The sequence below is a fragment of the Oenanthe melanoleuca genome, chromosome 5, assembly GCF_029582105.1.
Source record: "Oenanthe melanoleuca isolate GR-GAL-2019-014 chromosome 5, OMel1.0, whole genome shotgun sequence".
NCBI classification, from domain to species: Eukaryota; Metazoa; Chordata; class Aves; order Passeriformes; family Muscicapidae; genus Oenanthe; species Oenanthe melanoleuca.
Genome location: NC_079339.1, coordinates 3,954,022 through 3,966,191, shown reverse-complemented (window position 1 = coordinate 3,966,191; position 12,170 = coordinate 3,954,022). Strand labels below are relative to the sequence as shown.

General features: G+C 44.0%; 1 protein-coding gene across 1 annotated transcript in view; it reads right to left on the bottom strand.

Annotated features, from left to right (window-relative positions):
- Positions 1 to 11,939, bottom strand: part of LGR4 (leucine rich repeat containing G protein-coupled receptor 4) — a 69,419-nt gene extending 57,480 nt beyond the window's left edge. Inside the window, exon 1 of the mRNA XM_056493650.1 lies at positions 11,689 to 11,939. Coding sequence (XP_056349625.1) covers positions 11,689 to 11,873 — 185 coding nt within the window. The 5' untranslated portion in view covers positions 11,874 to 11,939. The remainder of the gene's footprint in view (positions 1 to 11,688) is intronic.
- Positions 11,940 to 12,170: the final 231 nt, after the last annotated feature.

Here is a 12,170-nt window from a genome sequence, read left to right as displayed (position 1 = left end):
AAATACAAAGCAAATATGCAGCAATATCCTGTATTTCTAATATCCTATGCACTTAGGGAGACCTAAACCAAAGACAGACTATTTCATAGTGAGGGTTAAGAAGTAATCCCATTTAAGGCTATATGTTTGAGGTCCCAAAGGAGTTAAGCAACATCTCTAAAAATGACAGATCTTAAGGCTTTCCCAAAAGTTTTGCAGATATCAATAGTTAAGACATCTGCTGCCTCAAAAGCCTCAAAGAATCATCTGCTAGCACTGTTCTGCTGCAAGAACCTGTCTCCTCTACCAAACTTTAACATTTTTTAAGTCACTCTTCACCCTTTTAGTAAAGCCCTCAGATGAAGTTGCTAAGCCAGATATTCATACATCCCTGCAGATTCCCATTTATGTACAATAGAGCTAAAAAGAATTCACCCTTATCATACATAAAGCTTCTACCTGAACACAAACATGAGCAGGGCTCAAATCCCAAGGCAGGATGCTACTACTCAACAGTTTTTCTTTCTTTAAATGAGAGATGCAAAAGACTTGTAAGACTGAAAATGGTCATATGCAAACTACCTCTACACTTTGCCTGTTGATTCACACAGAGTTCTAGGTTCTCTTAAGAAATTACTTTTCAATTTGACAGTTCAAGGAAGGCACAAACAATTCAAACTTACTTACTATATGGGATGACAGCAGGCACTACACAATTTTTGTTCTTTTCCTCAGTAATAGTACAATGCAACTAATGTAGAATCTTTTGAAAGAAGTGCATTTTTCTGAAATAGGTACACATATCATAAACACAGCAGAATCCTCAGTTTCTCCAGTACCTTTAAATTTATGGGCATTTGGAGGCCAGAGATGAAATAGAAGCTGCCAAAGGACAAACTGGTGGGAAAGTCAATTTACACAATAAGTGGCCAACAATATCAACCTTGATCTTTTTATAATAAAATAAATCTGACTGAGCACCAAATTCACTGAGGCAAGTTCAATGAAAAATGGCATGAGGGACAATTATTTTAAATGTTTACATTATTCTTCTGCTATTCTCTGCTCTTGATGGCACTGAACAAACCCAGACCAGGTGATGCACTTTGCCTGAAGGACATCAGGAACACATCTGGTGAGACAAACACCAAGGCTATTTGAATATTTATTTGATGTTTGTTACAGAATTTCTCCCATTCATGCTATGAGGGGGAAAAAATTATTTTGTGCAAGTGAAGAATACAATCACAGTGCAAGCAGTCCCATTCTTAAGCAGGACTTGAGATATATTATTGTTTTCATGTTTTTTGAATACACAGACTTGCTTTGCTGGTGTAGTTGCTCAGGAGAGTTGAAGAGTTTTAAGGAGGAAAAACCGGTCTTGCTGCAATACTGCAAAGTATTCTGCTGAAGAAGTAAACAACTGCCACTTATTATCCCAAAAACAAATTAAATTCCTGCTTAATCCTCTTGCACACTGAGGTATTGTATGTTTTTGGTCTGAAAACTAGAGACCTGCCTTTGCAGTAAGCAAGTTAAAGAAAAACACCACATAAACAAGTTAGCTGACATTTTTGAAAAAAATGTCAAGCAGGAGCAAGTAAATGCTAAATAAATGACTGAGCTGATATGGAAAAGATATAATGACTCCAGTAAACATTTAGCAATAGTAACACAGAGACAGCAGATTTGCCCTTGCAAAAGACATGGATTTTCTACACCCAGCAAGACACACACTAGGTTCTGTAAAATATTAACAGTTTGGTCAATATTAGCCCATCCACTTCCATTGTTTTTTTCTAACCCAAATGTTAAACCCAGCAGCAGCAAAACACTACCAAAAGGCAGAAGCCTGTGCAGTAACCATATTCTCAGAGCAGGACTCTTAGTAAAGACCATTTCCTTTTCTCTCCCCAGCTAATTCCAGGAAGGCCACCAAGACCCCAGGAGGACACCCAGCATGGTGAGCATTTCATGTCTCAAGAGAACAGGTACTAAATAAAGGAGATGAACAAGAAATATGTAGGTTGCTGCTGGCAATGGCTTTGCAAAATTCCCTAAAAGAACATCTAAGTCCTCCAAACATCTATCTTCCAAACAGTGCAGGGCTCCTTTCAGTAGGTTAAAGGACTCCTAACTTGCAGGAGCAGGTCACAGAACTGCTCAGAGCACTGCTACAGGCATGTCCCCCAGTCTCAGAAAGGTCTCCCCTAGTTAAAAAAACCAATACATTTCTAGGGCTTCCAACCATGGCACCTGAATATATGACAACCTCTTCACAGCTTCTCCATGCACAAGTGCAGTGAAGGTCAGCCCCAGCAGTTCTGCCACATGAAAAACACCATGCATGTTTCCAGCCAGAATGACCCACTGCACCAGAGAGAGGCCTGCACTCCAAAGTCACAGGTTCCAATCTCTTCACTTATCCAGTGAAGAAATTACATCTGCTACTAATCTGGATCAGCCTTTAGAAAACAGCAAAGAAACTTCTCAAGTAAGAGTTATTTTTAAAATAACATAGGACAAAGTTTTAAAAAGGACAGTCAGTTTATCCCATGTATCAAATTCTAGTAACAAAGAAAGGACTGATGCTACACCCCACCAACTCCTGCCAGCCAAGGAGCAGCAAGCTTCCCCAAACATCCTTTCCTGACTTGTACCATTTCCTCCTCCAGCAAAAGGAGCAAACTGTCCTGCTTTCCTGCCACAAGCCTAAGAGTGCAGGAAAAACAAATTCTCACTTGACAAGCTAACACACTGCCAAGTCCTGTTTTGGACAGGAACAGGGGGTGCCATTTTGCCTGTGAAAGGGGAAGAATGGACACAGGAGAAACCAATCCCCAGGTACATCCCAGCAGGACCCACACCTGTGCTCATGTCTTCTGCATCTACAGAACACCAAATACCAACCACCACAGTGCCCAAACGACTGAGAAAAAACACTGTATAGAATCACATACAAAATAACAAAACACAAGCACACTGAACTGTACTGCATGGTCCCTGCAATGCTTCTGCACTACACTGCATTCCTGCAGTGCCTAAACAGCATCGTTCTGCACCTGGGGCTCTTGTGCCACCACAGAACAGTGCCAGGCAAAGCACAGCAGCTTCAGCAAAGGCATTCTGATTGCTCCCAGCAAACCATGGCCAGCTTAGCAAGCAACCCTGCAGCCCCAGCCCCAGCCCCTGAGCCCTGGCTTTCCAGGATGGCACTCAAACAGCCCATGTGCCCCCAGTGTCAGGGACACGCCTGCTGACAGCACAGCCACGCTGCTCTCCCCACCAATCTGGGGGCACGTGTCAAGAAGCTAATGGCAAAACTCCCAAACTAAAACACATTTTCAGAGAGCAGCCTTATAAAATATACAACTGCATCTGCAGCATCATTAAGTTAAATTAAACAGGTTTAGGCCTTCCCTGTGTACCTCTGAAATTGCACATTCATTTATGATTCACTACTAATCGTGTAACCATTTAAAAGTCCAGACATATTTGCTGAAAAGTTTTAGGGTGAAAAAAGTCCTTGCAAGACCTAGCACTTCACCACAACTGGTTGGAGAGAAAAGGACACATCACTTTAAAAGAAAAAAAAAGGAAAAAAAAAAGCCTTCTTATTTCAGTAGTAAAATGCCCAAATGAGAGCTGCAAAGGTGGCTGTTTACTCTCCAAGGACCTGACTCCACAGTCCTCTCAACAACCTCACCTGACTTTGGATTTTTCTTCATTTTGGTGGGTTTTACCACAGTAAGTAATTAGCACTTGCTCTCTTAGAATCTGCCCCACAGACAGAACTTCTGTGTGACTTCAATCCCATCTTCCAGACCATAATGATTTGAGGCTCCTCCTTTTTTAATGCAAAGCATGCAGGAATTGGTTACATTTGAAAAAATGTGATGGTGTTCCTAGTCTTTGCAAGATATTTCCAAGTCCTAAGGAAAATTTTAACTTTCATATTTTAATTTGGATTTTAGATCAAAAACAAAACAAAAAAATTCAGACTCAGAAATTATTTCACGTATATCTTTACTCTGCAAATCTTGAGACTGAGTACTCAAAAGTCACTAACCACTGTCTCAATTACCTAAAGGTGACCAAGCTATAAGCAAAGATTTTTAATTACATGTATTTATCAATATTAGATTTGAACATCAACAAGCAAACCTCAATACTGATGCACACTAAACATCAAATTTCAGCAACAAATCTTAAATGTTTTAGAGTCATCTGACATTATACCAACCAACATCTGAATACATTTAAAACTGCTATGACTTGAGGAACATGAGAAACTTTTTTCAATTCTAAGAAGATATCTTTCTTATCTTCCACATGTTCATTACTTCATATGTATCCTTAATGAACTGCACCCATCAGATAGTTATGCAAAAAACACACAAAGGAAACCTAAGGAACCAATGTTTATTTCTGCCATGCTATGGAGACCATTCTTGCTCTGAGAAGATATCAAATCAAACAAAATATATTTAATAGTATACCTTTAAGTAGGTTTAAAGAAAAAAAAAAAAAAGTTTAAAATTTAGCCAAAGTTTTACTAACTCCAAAACATTCTGTATGACTAAACTGACCACCAAAGAAAAATATGACTTCCTTTTAACTCAGCAAATACCAAATATTAAAAACAACACAGGAAGAAATAGAGGCTGATAAAAATTCCTGAAGTGATACTCTTATTTCCCAAAATCAAACATATCCCTCACAGACATCAGACCCCAGTCCACCAGGGAATATATATCAACATCACCTGATCAAAAATAGCTATTTGTATGTTTTAAAACACATTATCATATTGGCTGCCATTGTGCAGAATGCCATCAGTTGGCTATTATCCACTCAAATTCAACAGCAGTTTTCAGAGACAAACTTTAAACTGTTATTTTTGAGATCACTACAGTCCTCTCTGTGGTTTTGTAAGATGTAGAATATCATTGTGCCTTCAAATTCGTGGTGAAGCTGAAATACAGATTTCCCTTACTCTTTCAGCAACAGGAGTATTTTTCTGGGAAGTAGAAAGTGCTGACCTTGTCACAATCCTGTAACAGTTAAAAAATTCAAGAGTAAAATAAAATGGGCTCTGCTAAGTCTGTATTTTAAAACAAATGACATAGGATTTGAAAATACTGGAAACTTTCAACTCCAATGAAACTCACTGACAGGAACATGAACTTAAAAAAAAAAAAGGCAAAAAGGTCAACTGCCCTGCAGGTACATCACAGGCCATTTTTTCATTATTTAATTATACTTTCCAGGTACCCTTATATCTACTGCTGCATGTTTCAAATCTGCTTTATTTGGAACAAAAAACTCTGGGCCTGATTCTGAAAGAAAAGCTCTCAGACATATTTATAGTGAGAACAGTATTTACCCAGTAACACCAAGACCTTCCTCTGCTCTGTGAGCTCCTGTGACCACCACCACTGCATGCAGTTCTGCATCAGTGAAACCAGCTGCCCACCTGCCAGCAAAGGAAATATCAGCAGCTCTCTCCAGAGCTGTGCAGGGCAGGCTAGTGGTGTGAGTGCACTGGGAACCAACAGCACATGACCAGAAATCTCTTTACAGGCCAAAGTTTGAGAACACCTTATCAGAAACTGCAACAGTACCTGAAAGGTAGAAATGACAAACTACAGGAGAGTACTTCTCTGTAGCAAAATCCTAGGTCACTGTGGAAGCAGATGGTTAATCAGCCAGGGGAAGAGGATGGCCAGGGTAATCCATGACATACTATTGATACCTCTGTAAGCAAAGGTCATTTAACATCTAAAATTCTGTTGCTTCAATTTACAAGTTTCTTCAAATAGGGAATGGCTGCTTCTGCCCTTATGTACCTTCTCCTACCTTTGTCTCCTATTTCTAGGATCATACAAATCTCTCTAAATCTTCCTCAAGCTATTTTTTACTTTCTACTTCTCCCACAAAGAGACCCAAAACAACAGTTTGGCAGCCCAGAGCTGCTGCCTGAAACACAGGAGCTGCTGGCCATGAAGTTTCATGCAGCCTTGCTGAAGCAAACCAGCCCCATCCATTTCACTCCCTTGCTTTTTTATAAAACAAGGAGCAGGCAAACGGGCTGTTGGCAAATCCCCTGGAACACAAACACAAGATCAGCTCCTACCCATTCCCAACAAGAGGCTCATCTTCACAACAAGCTTTTAGGAGACACAGAGTGGCTGAGAGGAGACATTCACAGATACTCCCAGAGCCCTGCAGCTACCATGCTCTCTAAAATGTGACAGGGGTGCTCAGCCCTTCCGAAATCTAGGCCAGTAATTTTCTCTGGGTAAATAAGAGCTTGTGTTCTGCAAAAATTGCTGGCTTAGATGTAGAACTCAAAACAAAGATCCTTGCAGAGGAGTTTTTTTTTTAGTTTTGTTTTGGTTTTTAGTCCTTATATTACAGCTTCCATATTTTCCCTCTCAAGCAGATAGTTACTAGCAAATTCCTCTCAAGAACTGAAACAGTCATTATTTACTAGCATAAACTTGCTTACACTGAAGTCCAACTTTATTCCATGCTGCACACTTATCTTAGTATTTATTCCCCAAAATCACACTTACAAGCCTCTGCTAGCAAGCATCAAACAAGAAATTACACATTGCTGATACAAATGAGCCCAGTGTACAAAACAAATGCCAGATACCTGAGAATTACATGCTATGGCAGAAGACTGGGGAATTCTGGGGGGAGGGATAAAAAGGAAAACACAAAATTTGATACCAACTCTGAAACACCAACAGCTTCACTTTATGTACTCTACCTAAAAGCATCTACTTTTTTACAAGACTGACAGAAAAATTGGCCAGCTTAAAATGAAGGTAAAGACCACAATCCTTGGGTGATATTTGCTGGAATCACTGAATGCTCAGCAAACCGAGATACTCCTCCTGTCTGTGGGATTCCATGGGCCTGTACAAATACAACAAAATTTCTGCTGACCTATAGGAATATTCAAATTGAAATGACATGACTGTGTCTTTCTAAAAGAAGTATGGAATTACTACTTGCCATCACATCACCAGTATGGAGCACAGACAAGTAAAAAACTAAATAGTTTACCTGTAAAACCTTCCAACCTCTAATTAGATAAGGCTTTTCTATCTCAGGAGAAATTGCAATTTTGCTACATTTTCCAGACTCAAGGTCACATCTGGACATCCTCATTTTTCACCATAACAACTCTACTACACATCATTAATAAAACTCAGCCAGGTCCTTACTGTACTTAGATATCTGACCATAGCAGCATACTAAATATCTCCATCTTTGTACCAGGTACATCAGAAGAAGATACCTCACACCTCCCTACCTCATTTTATCACCATTCTACAAAAAATTGACAGTGACAGATAAAAAGACCAAAAAAACCAAAAAAGGGCAAGCTCTGCTCCAGACAGAACCACATCATTTTGCCATTTATACATAAACAGAACAAGGCATCTCACTCAATCTTGAGAGCATGTAGGTACTTCTAGACAGCATGTATACCAAAATACAGATTACTAACTCTCTGCAACTGCGGAACCTGTAGTAAAAAACAAGTGAAAAAAGGACCTCAACTTCCATATCTTGGCCTCATAAAGCTAGTGTATAACAGCACAAGAAACACAGCACTGTTAGGTTAAATGAGCAATAAAACCCAAAATATCAAGATGACAATTTCATCCTTAAGCACCCCCCCCCAACCCTTCACAACTCAAAGAAAGTAAAATTAAAGCAAGGAAGCCTACCCTGAAAACACACACAAGAAGCACTAGAATGAAAACTATCTATTGTTTTGTTATTTCAAGTGCCTAAAATATAATAGCAGGCACTGAGAATATTACTCATGGCTGTCAGGGAAGACCTAAGCCAACTATGCCCATGGAAGATCTCTCCAAAAGCAGTTATCTGGAATTATTTGCTTTTAATCTCCTGCACGAGACTCATACAAGTAACAAACCCTCCAAACTGGAATTTGAGTTCTCAAACTGACACCCATGAGAAGCACAAGCACATGTATGTCTTACCACAATTTCCACCCACTAGCATGAAGTTTACTAGAACATGGCTCATGAAACATCACAGCAAAAATCAGGAGCATACATCATTGAAAAAAACCCAAACAAAAACCATTTTTATATTTTAGCACATGCACCACTTGCACAGACAGTTATTTTGCAACCAAGCAAAGTGAACCTTCATAAACAGAAAAACTGGCAGATGGTAATTAAGAGTTACATAAACACCTACCTAAATTATACAGAACAAACAGTTGCCTACAGTAAAAGTATCAAGCAATTCTCCTTGCTCATGTCGCCCCAACTCCCTCTGAGCTCCTCCCCACCCATGCCATCCCCTCAAAGTTCCAGCTGAGTGCTGTCACCTGTCTTTTCTGAGCACTTGTACATCTCCCAACAATCTCTTCACTGAGATGTCTGTAGCTGGGACAGCTTTATTCAAACATCACCTCTCAAAGTCCACTCAAAAGTAGTCACCAGATACTCCACCTTTTCAAGCTGCTCAGTCTGACAGAATCATCCTCAAGAGATTCACCATACTTTGGTAATCACATAACCCCCCACCATCACACCAGCCCCTCTCTCTGCTTTCAAACCACCACAGTAAGCAAGAAACGAGCAGGGGATCAGTCAAGAGCTGAATAAACAGGAATAAGGAATGTGAAGGTATTCTGTAAGGATATGCCTTTAAGGCTCTGCAGAAACCCCTGCCTGACCATTCATGGCAGCACCTGGGAAACTAGGCTAAATGATTAGACACAATACAGAGAAATTAAGACTTCAGGAAAACAGAACTAGTAAAAATTAAATACCAGGTTCCTTCTGTAATTCTCAACGGCCTTGGAACTCATTCACTGCCAACATTAATAGTGAGCAAGTTTTCTTCTGTTGCTCACGGCCAAATCAAAAATCTAGGCATACCTTTGCTTTAGCATCACAGAACATCAGCTGTAACATTCTTTCAGCCATCTCTACACTACAGTCTCTCTGCTGCCATGGCTAGAATTAAAACCTGGCCCTGCAGCAATGCTAAGGGGCTTTCCTGACATCATACAGCACAGCAGAGTTTTCTTCTCTTCACACAGCTAAGGTGCTTTGCCATGAGACAAACATGTCGTGTAGGGGTGTGTTTTTATTTCTGTGTCTTCTTCCTCACTAACCAGCTCAGCATCTCTGGCAAAAGCTGTACGTTGTGCAGTTCAAGCAGGTCAAAAGTGAGTTTTTTATTGCCTCCAAAACTGTCTTCTACATACCATAAACTTCTAGTGGCCTCCCTACATGAAATACTAGTTAAGCCCAGAAGTACCCAGAAGTCATCAATTTATTTTCCTTCTGTAAATAAGGAAGCAGGAACTATACACAAACGGGGATCAAGAGTATCCTCCACTGCCACAGCATCAGATGGATTCTTCTCAAGTTCAAGAAAGTTTCTTCTCAAGTTGAAAGAGCATAAAACCAAAACCTACAAAAACTCATTCCAAAATGCACTGAAGCCTGGGCAGGTCTCCACTCACTTTGCCATAAGTGTCACACTGGCTATGTGAAATTTACCTGCAGCAAGGAGAAACTTGCACACTGAAACTCTCCGGTAGCCTTATCTCTAATGGGTGCTGGCTATGGCAACTTGTGCCCATCAGACAACTTATGGCATGTTGCAGACACTCAGGGATGCACCAGTCCATTTCATAAGACAGCCAGACAATGCAGAAGCCATAAAATTTTATGCTTAAATACAGCTTTTACCAGAGAGACTTCAAGCACTTTATTAATGTGGGTAACTTTCCTGATTTATCTCTGGAGCAAAAAGAAGACTGTTTAACAATAATTTCAAGGGTTCACGATGGCAGCATCTGACTCTCTAACCCAGACACTCAGAAACCACCACTTCTGCCACAGGAAAAACACCACAAAGTGAGGTCCCACTTAAACCTTATGAGCACAGAAACAGGAACAAAATATTCAGGCACAGGTAAGAACTGAGACCCGCCACTTCTACCATTCATCAAATACCACACAAGAAAAAAGGCCCAGTAATCTTTCCCCACCCAGTCTGAACAACTAGAAGAACCAAACCAAATATGTAGGAGAAACTGGAAACCTCCTCAGTAAACTAAACATCCAGTAACTAAGAATACACTTTGCATATTAAGTGTGGGCAAACAAAAAGAAAAAAACTGCAATTTTTCGAAGGCATACACCACTGTTGTGCTCTGACAAAATGGCAATTCAGTACCGACCTGAAACTATGCACCATCACTTGCTGCAGTGTGCTGTACTGTATGTTGTAAACACGGCAAAGCTTCAGTAATACCAGACTTGACCACTGGCCCATACTAGACCTTGCTCCACCCTGTGAAATCTGCGCTGAGAAGTGGGGCAAGACTGACAGGTTTTATTGTGAAACTTAACAGGTTTGTGGATTAGCAAAGCGAACCTACTGAAAGCTGCAAATCCCTCCTCGTCATGTCTCTACAGAGCAGCGCTCATTCCTCAATTAAAATTTTATTATTAAAGTTACCAAAACTCCACACAAGATCTACAAGTTTCTGCCTGCTTTACAACATTATCACAGAACAAGGGATAAAATGTTTTAAGGGTTTGTGTTTATCTTCACTGCCGAGCGAAGCTCGATGTTTGGTTACGCTGGTTTATTTCACGGCTCCCCTGCGCTTTAGCCAAGCGAAGGCACCGAATGTAACAGACTAACGCGTCCATCGGACTGAAACCTTGGTGAGGAAACCGACCAGCCTAGCAGCTGGTTTCCCGATCTGCCTCTGGCTGCCGCAGGGCCCGAGGGCTCCCAGCCTGTACAGAGCCAGGGCCGAGCGCTTCCATCCGCACACAGCCAGGGCCGAGCGCTTCCATCCGCACACAGCCAGGGCCGAGCGCTCCCAGCCGCACACAGCCAGGGCCGAGCGCTCCCAGCCGTACACAGCCAGGGCCGAGCGCTTCCATCCGCACACAGCCAGGGCCGAGCGCTTCCATCCGCACACAGCCAGGGCCGAGCGCTCCCAGCCGCACACAGCCAGGGCCGAGCGCTCCCAGCCGTACACAGCCAGGGCCGAGCGCTCCCAGCCCGTACACAGCCAGGGCCGAGCGCTCCCAGCCCGTACACAGCCAGGGCCGAGCGCTCCCAGCCCGTACACAGCCAGGGCCGAGCGCTTCCATCCGCACACAGCCAGGGCCGAGCGCTCCCATCCGCACACAGCCAGGGCCGAGCGCTCCCAGCCTGTACACAGCCAGGGCCGAGCGCTTCCATCCGTACACAGCCAGGGCCGAGCGCTTCCATCCGTACACAGCCAGGGCCGAGCGCTTCCATCCGTACACAGCCAGGGCCGAGCGCTTCCAGCCTGTACACAGCCAGGGCCGAGCGCTCCCAGCCCGTACACAGCCAGGGCCGAGCGTTCCCAGCCTGTACACAGCCAGGGCCGAGCGCTTCCATCCGTACACAGCCAGGGCCGAGCGCTTCCATCCGCACACAGCCAGGGCCGAGCGCCCCGGCCGGCCGAGCCCCTCTGGCGGCGCCGCTCGGGCCCTGCCGAGCTCACCTGCCCCGGCTGCGGCTCGAAGGCCTCAGGGCGAGCTCGGCCTCAGACCCGCACCAACAACAACAGCACAGACACACACGGAGACACACAGACACACACACACCCCGCCGCGGTACCGGCCCGCCGCCCCCGCCCCGACTCACAGGGCGTGCGTGAAGGCGCTGAGTCCCGCGGGCACGGCCGCCAGCCCCCGCCCGGAGCAGTCCACGCCGCGGTCGCCGTCGCAGCTGCAGGGGGCCGGGCAGGGCGGCGGGGACGCTCCGCCGCTGTGGCCGGCCCAGCTCCCCAGGCCCCAGACGACGAGGCCGAGCAGAGCGAGACACCGCATCGCCGAGCTCGCCGGCTGCCCGGCCCGGCTAGGCTCGGCCTGCGGCTCCCCGCCGGCGCCCTCCGCCTACCGAGCCGGCCGGCTGCCGGGAAAACGTGTAAAAACTACCAAAAACAACGACGACCAAAAAAAAAATATACAAAAAAATGAAGAGGCTCCTCCGTACGGCGCGGCTCTGGGGCTGCCTTAGCGGGAAGCCAGCCCTCCGCCGCCCGCCTGCCCCGTGCACAGCCCGCAGCGCCGCTCGCCGCCGCTCATCTCAGCCCCGCCGGCAGCGGGAGGCGAGGCCGAGGCGGT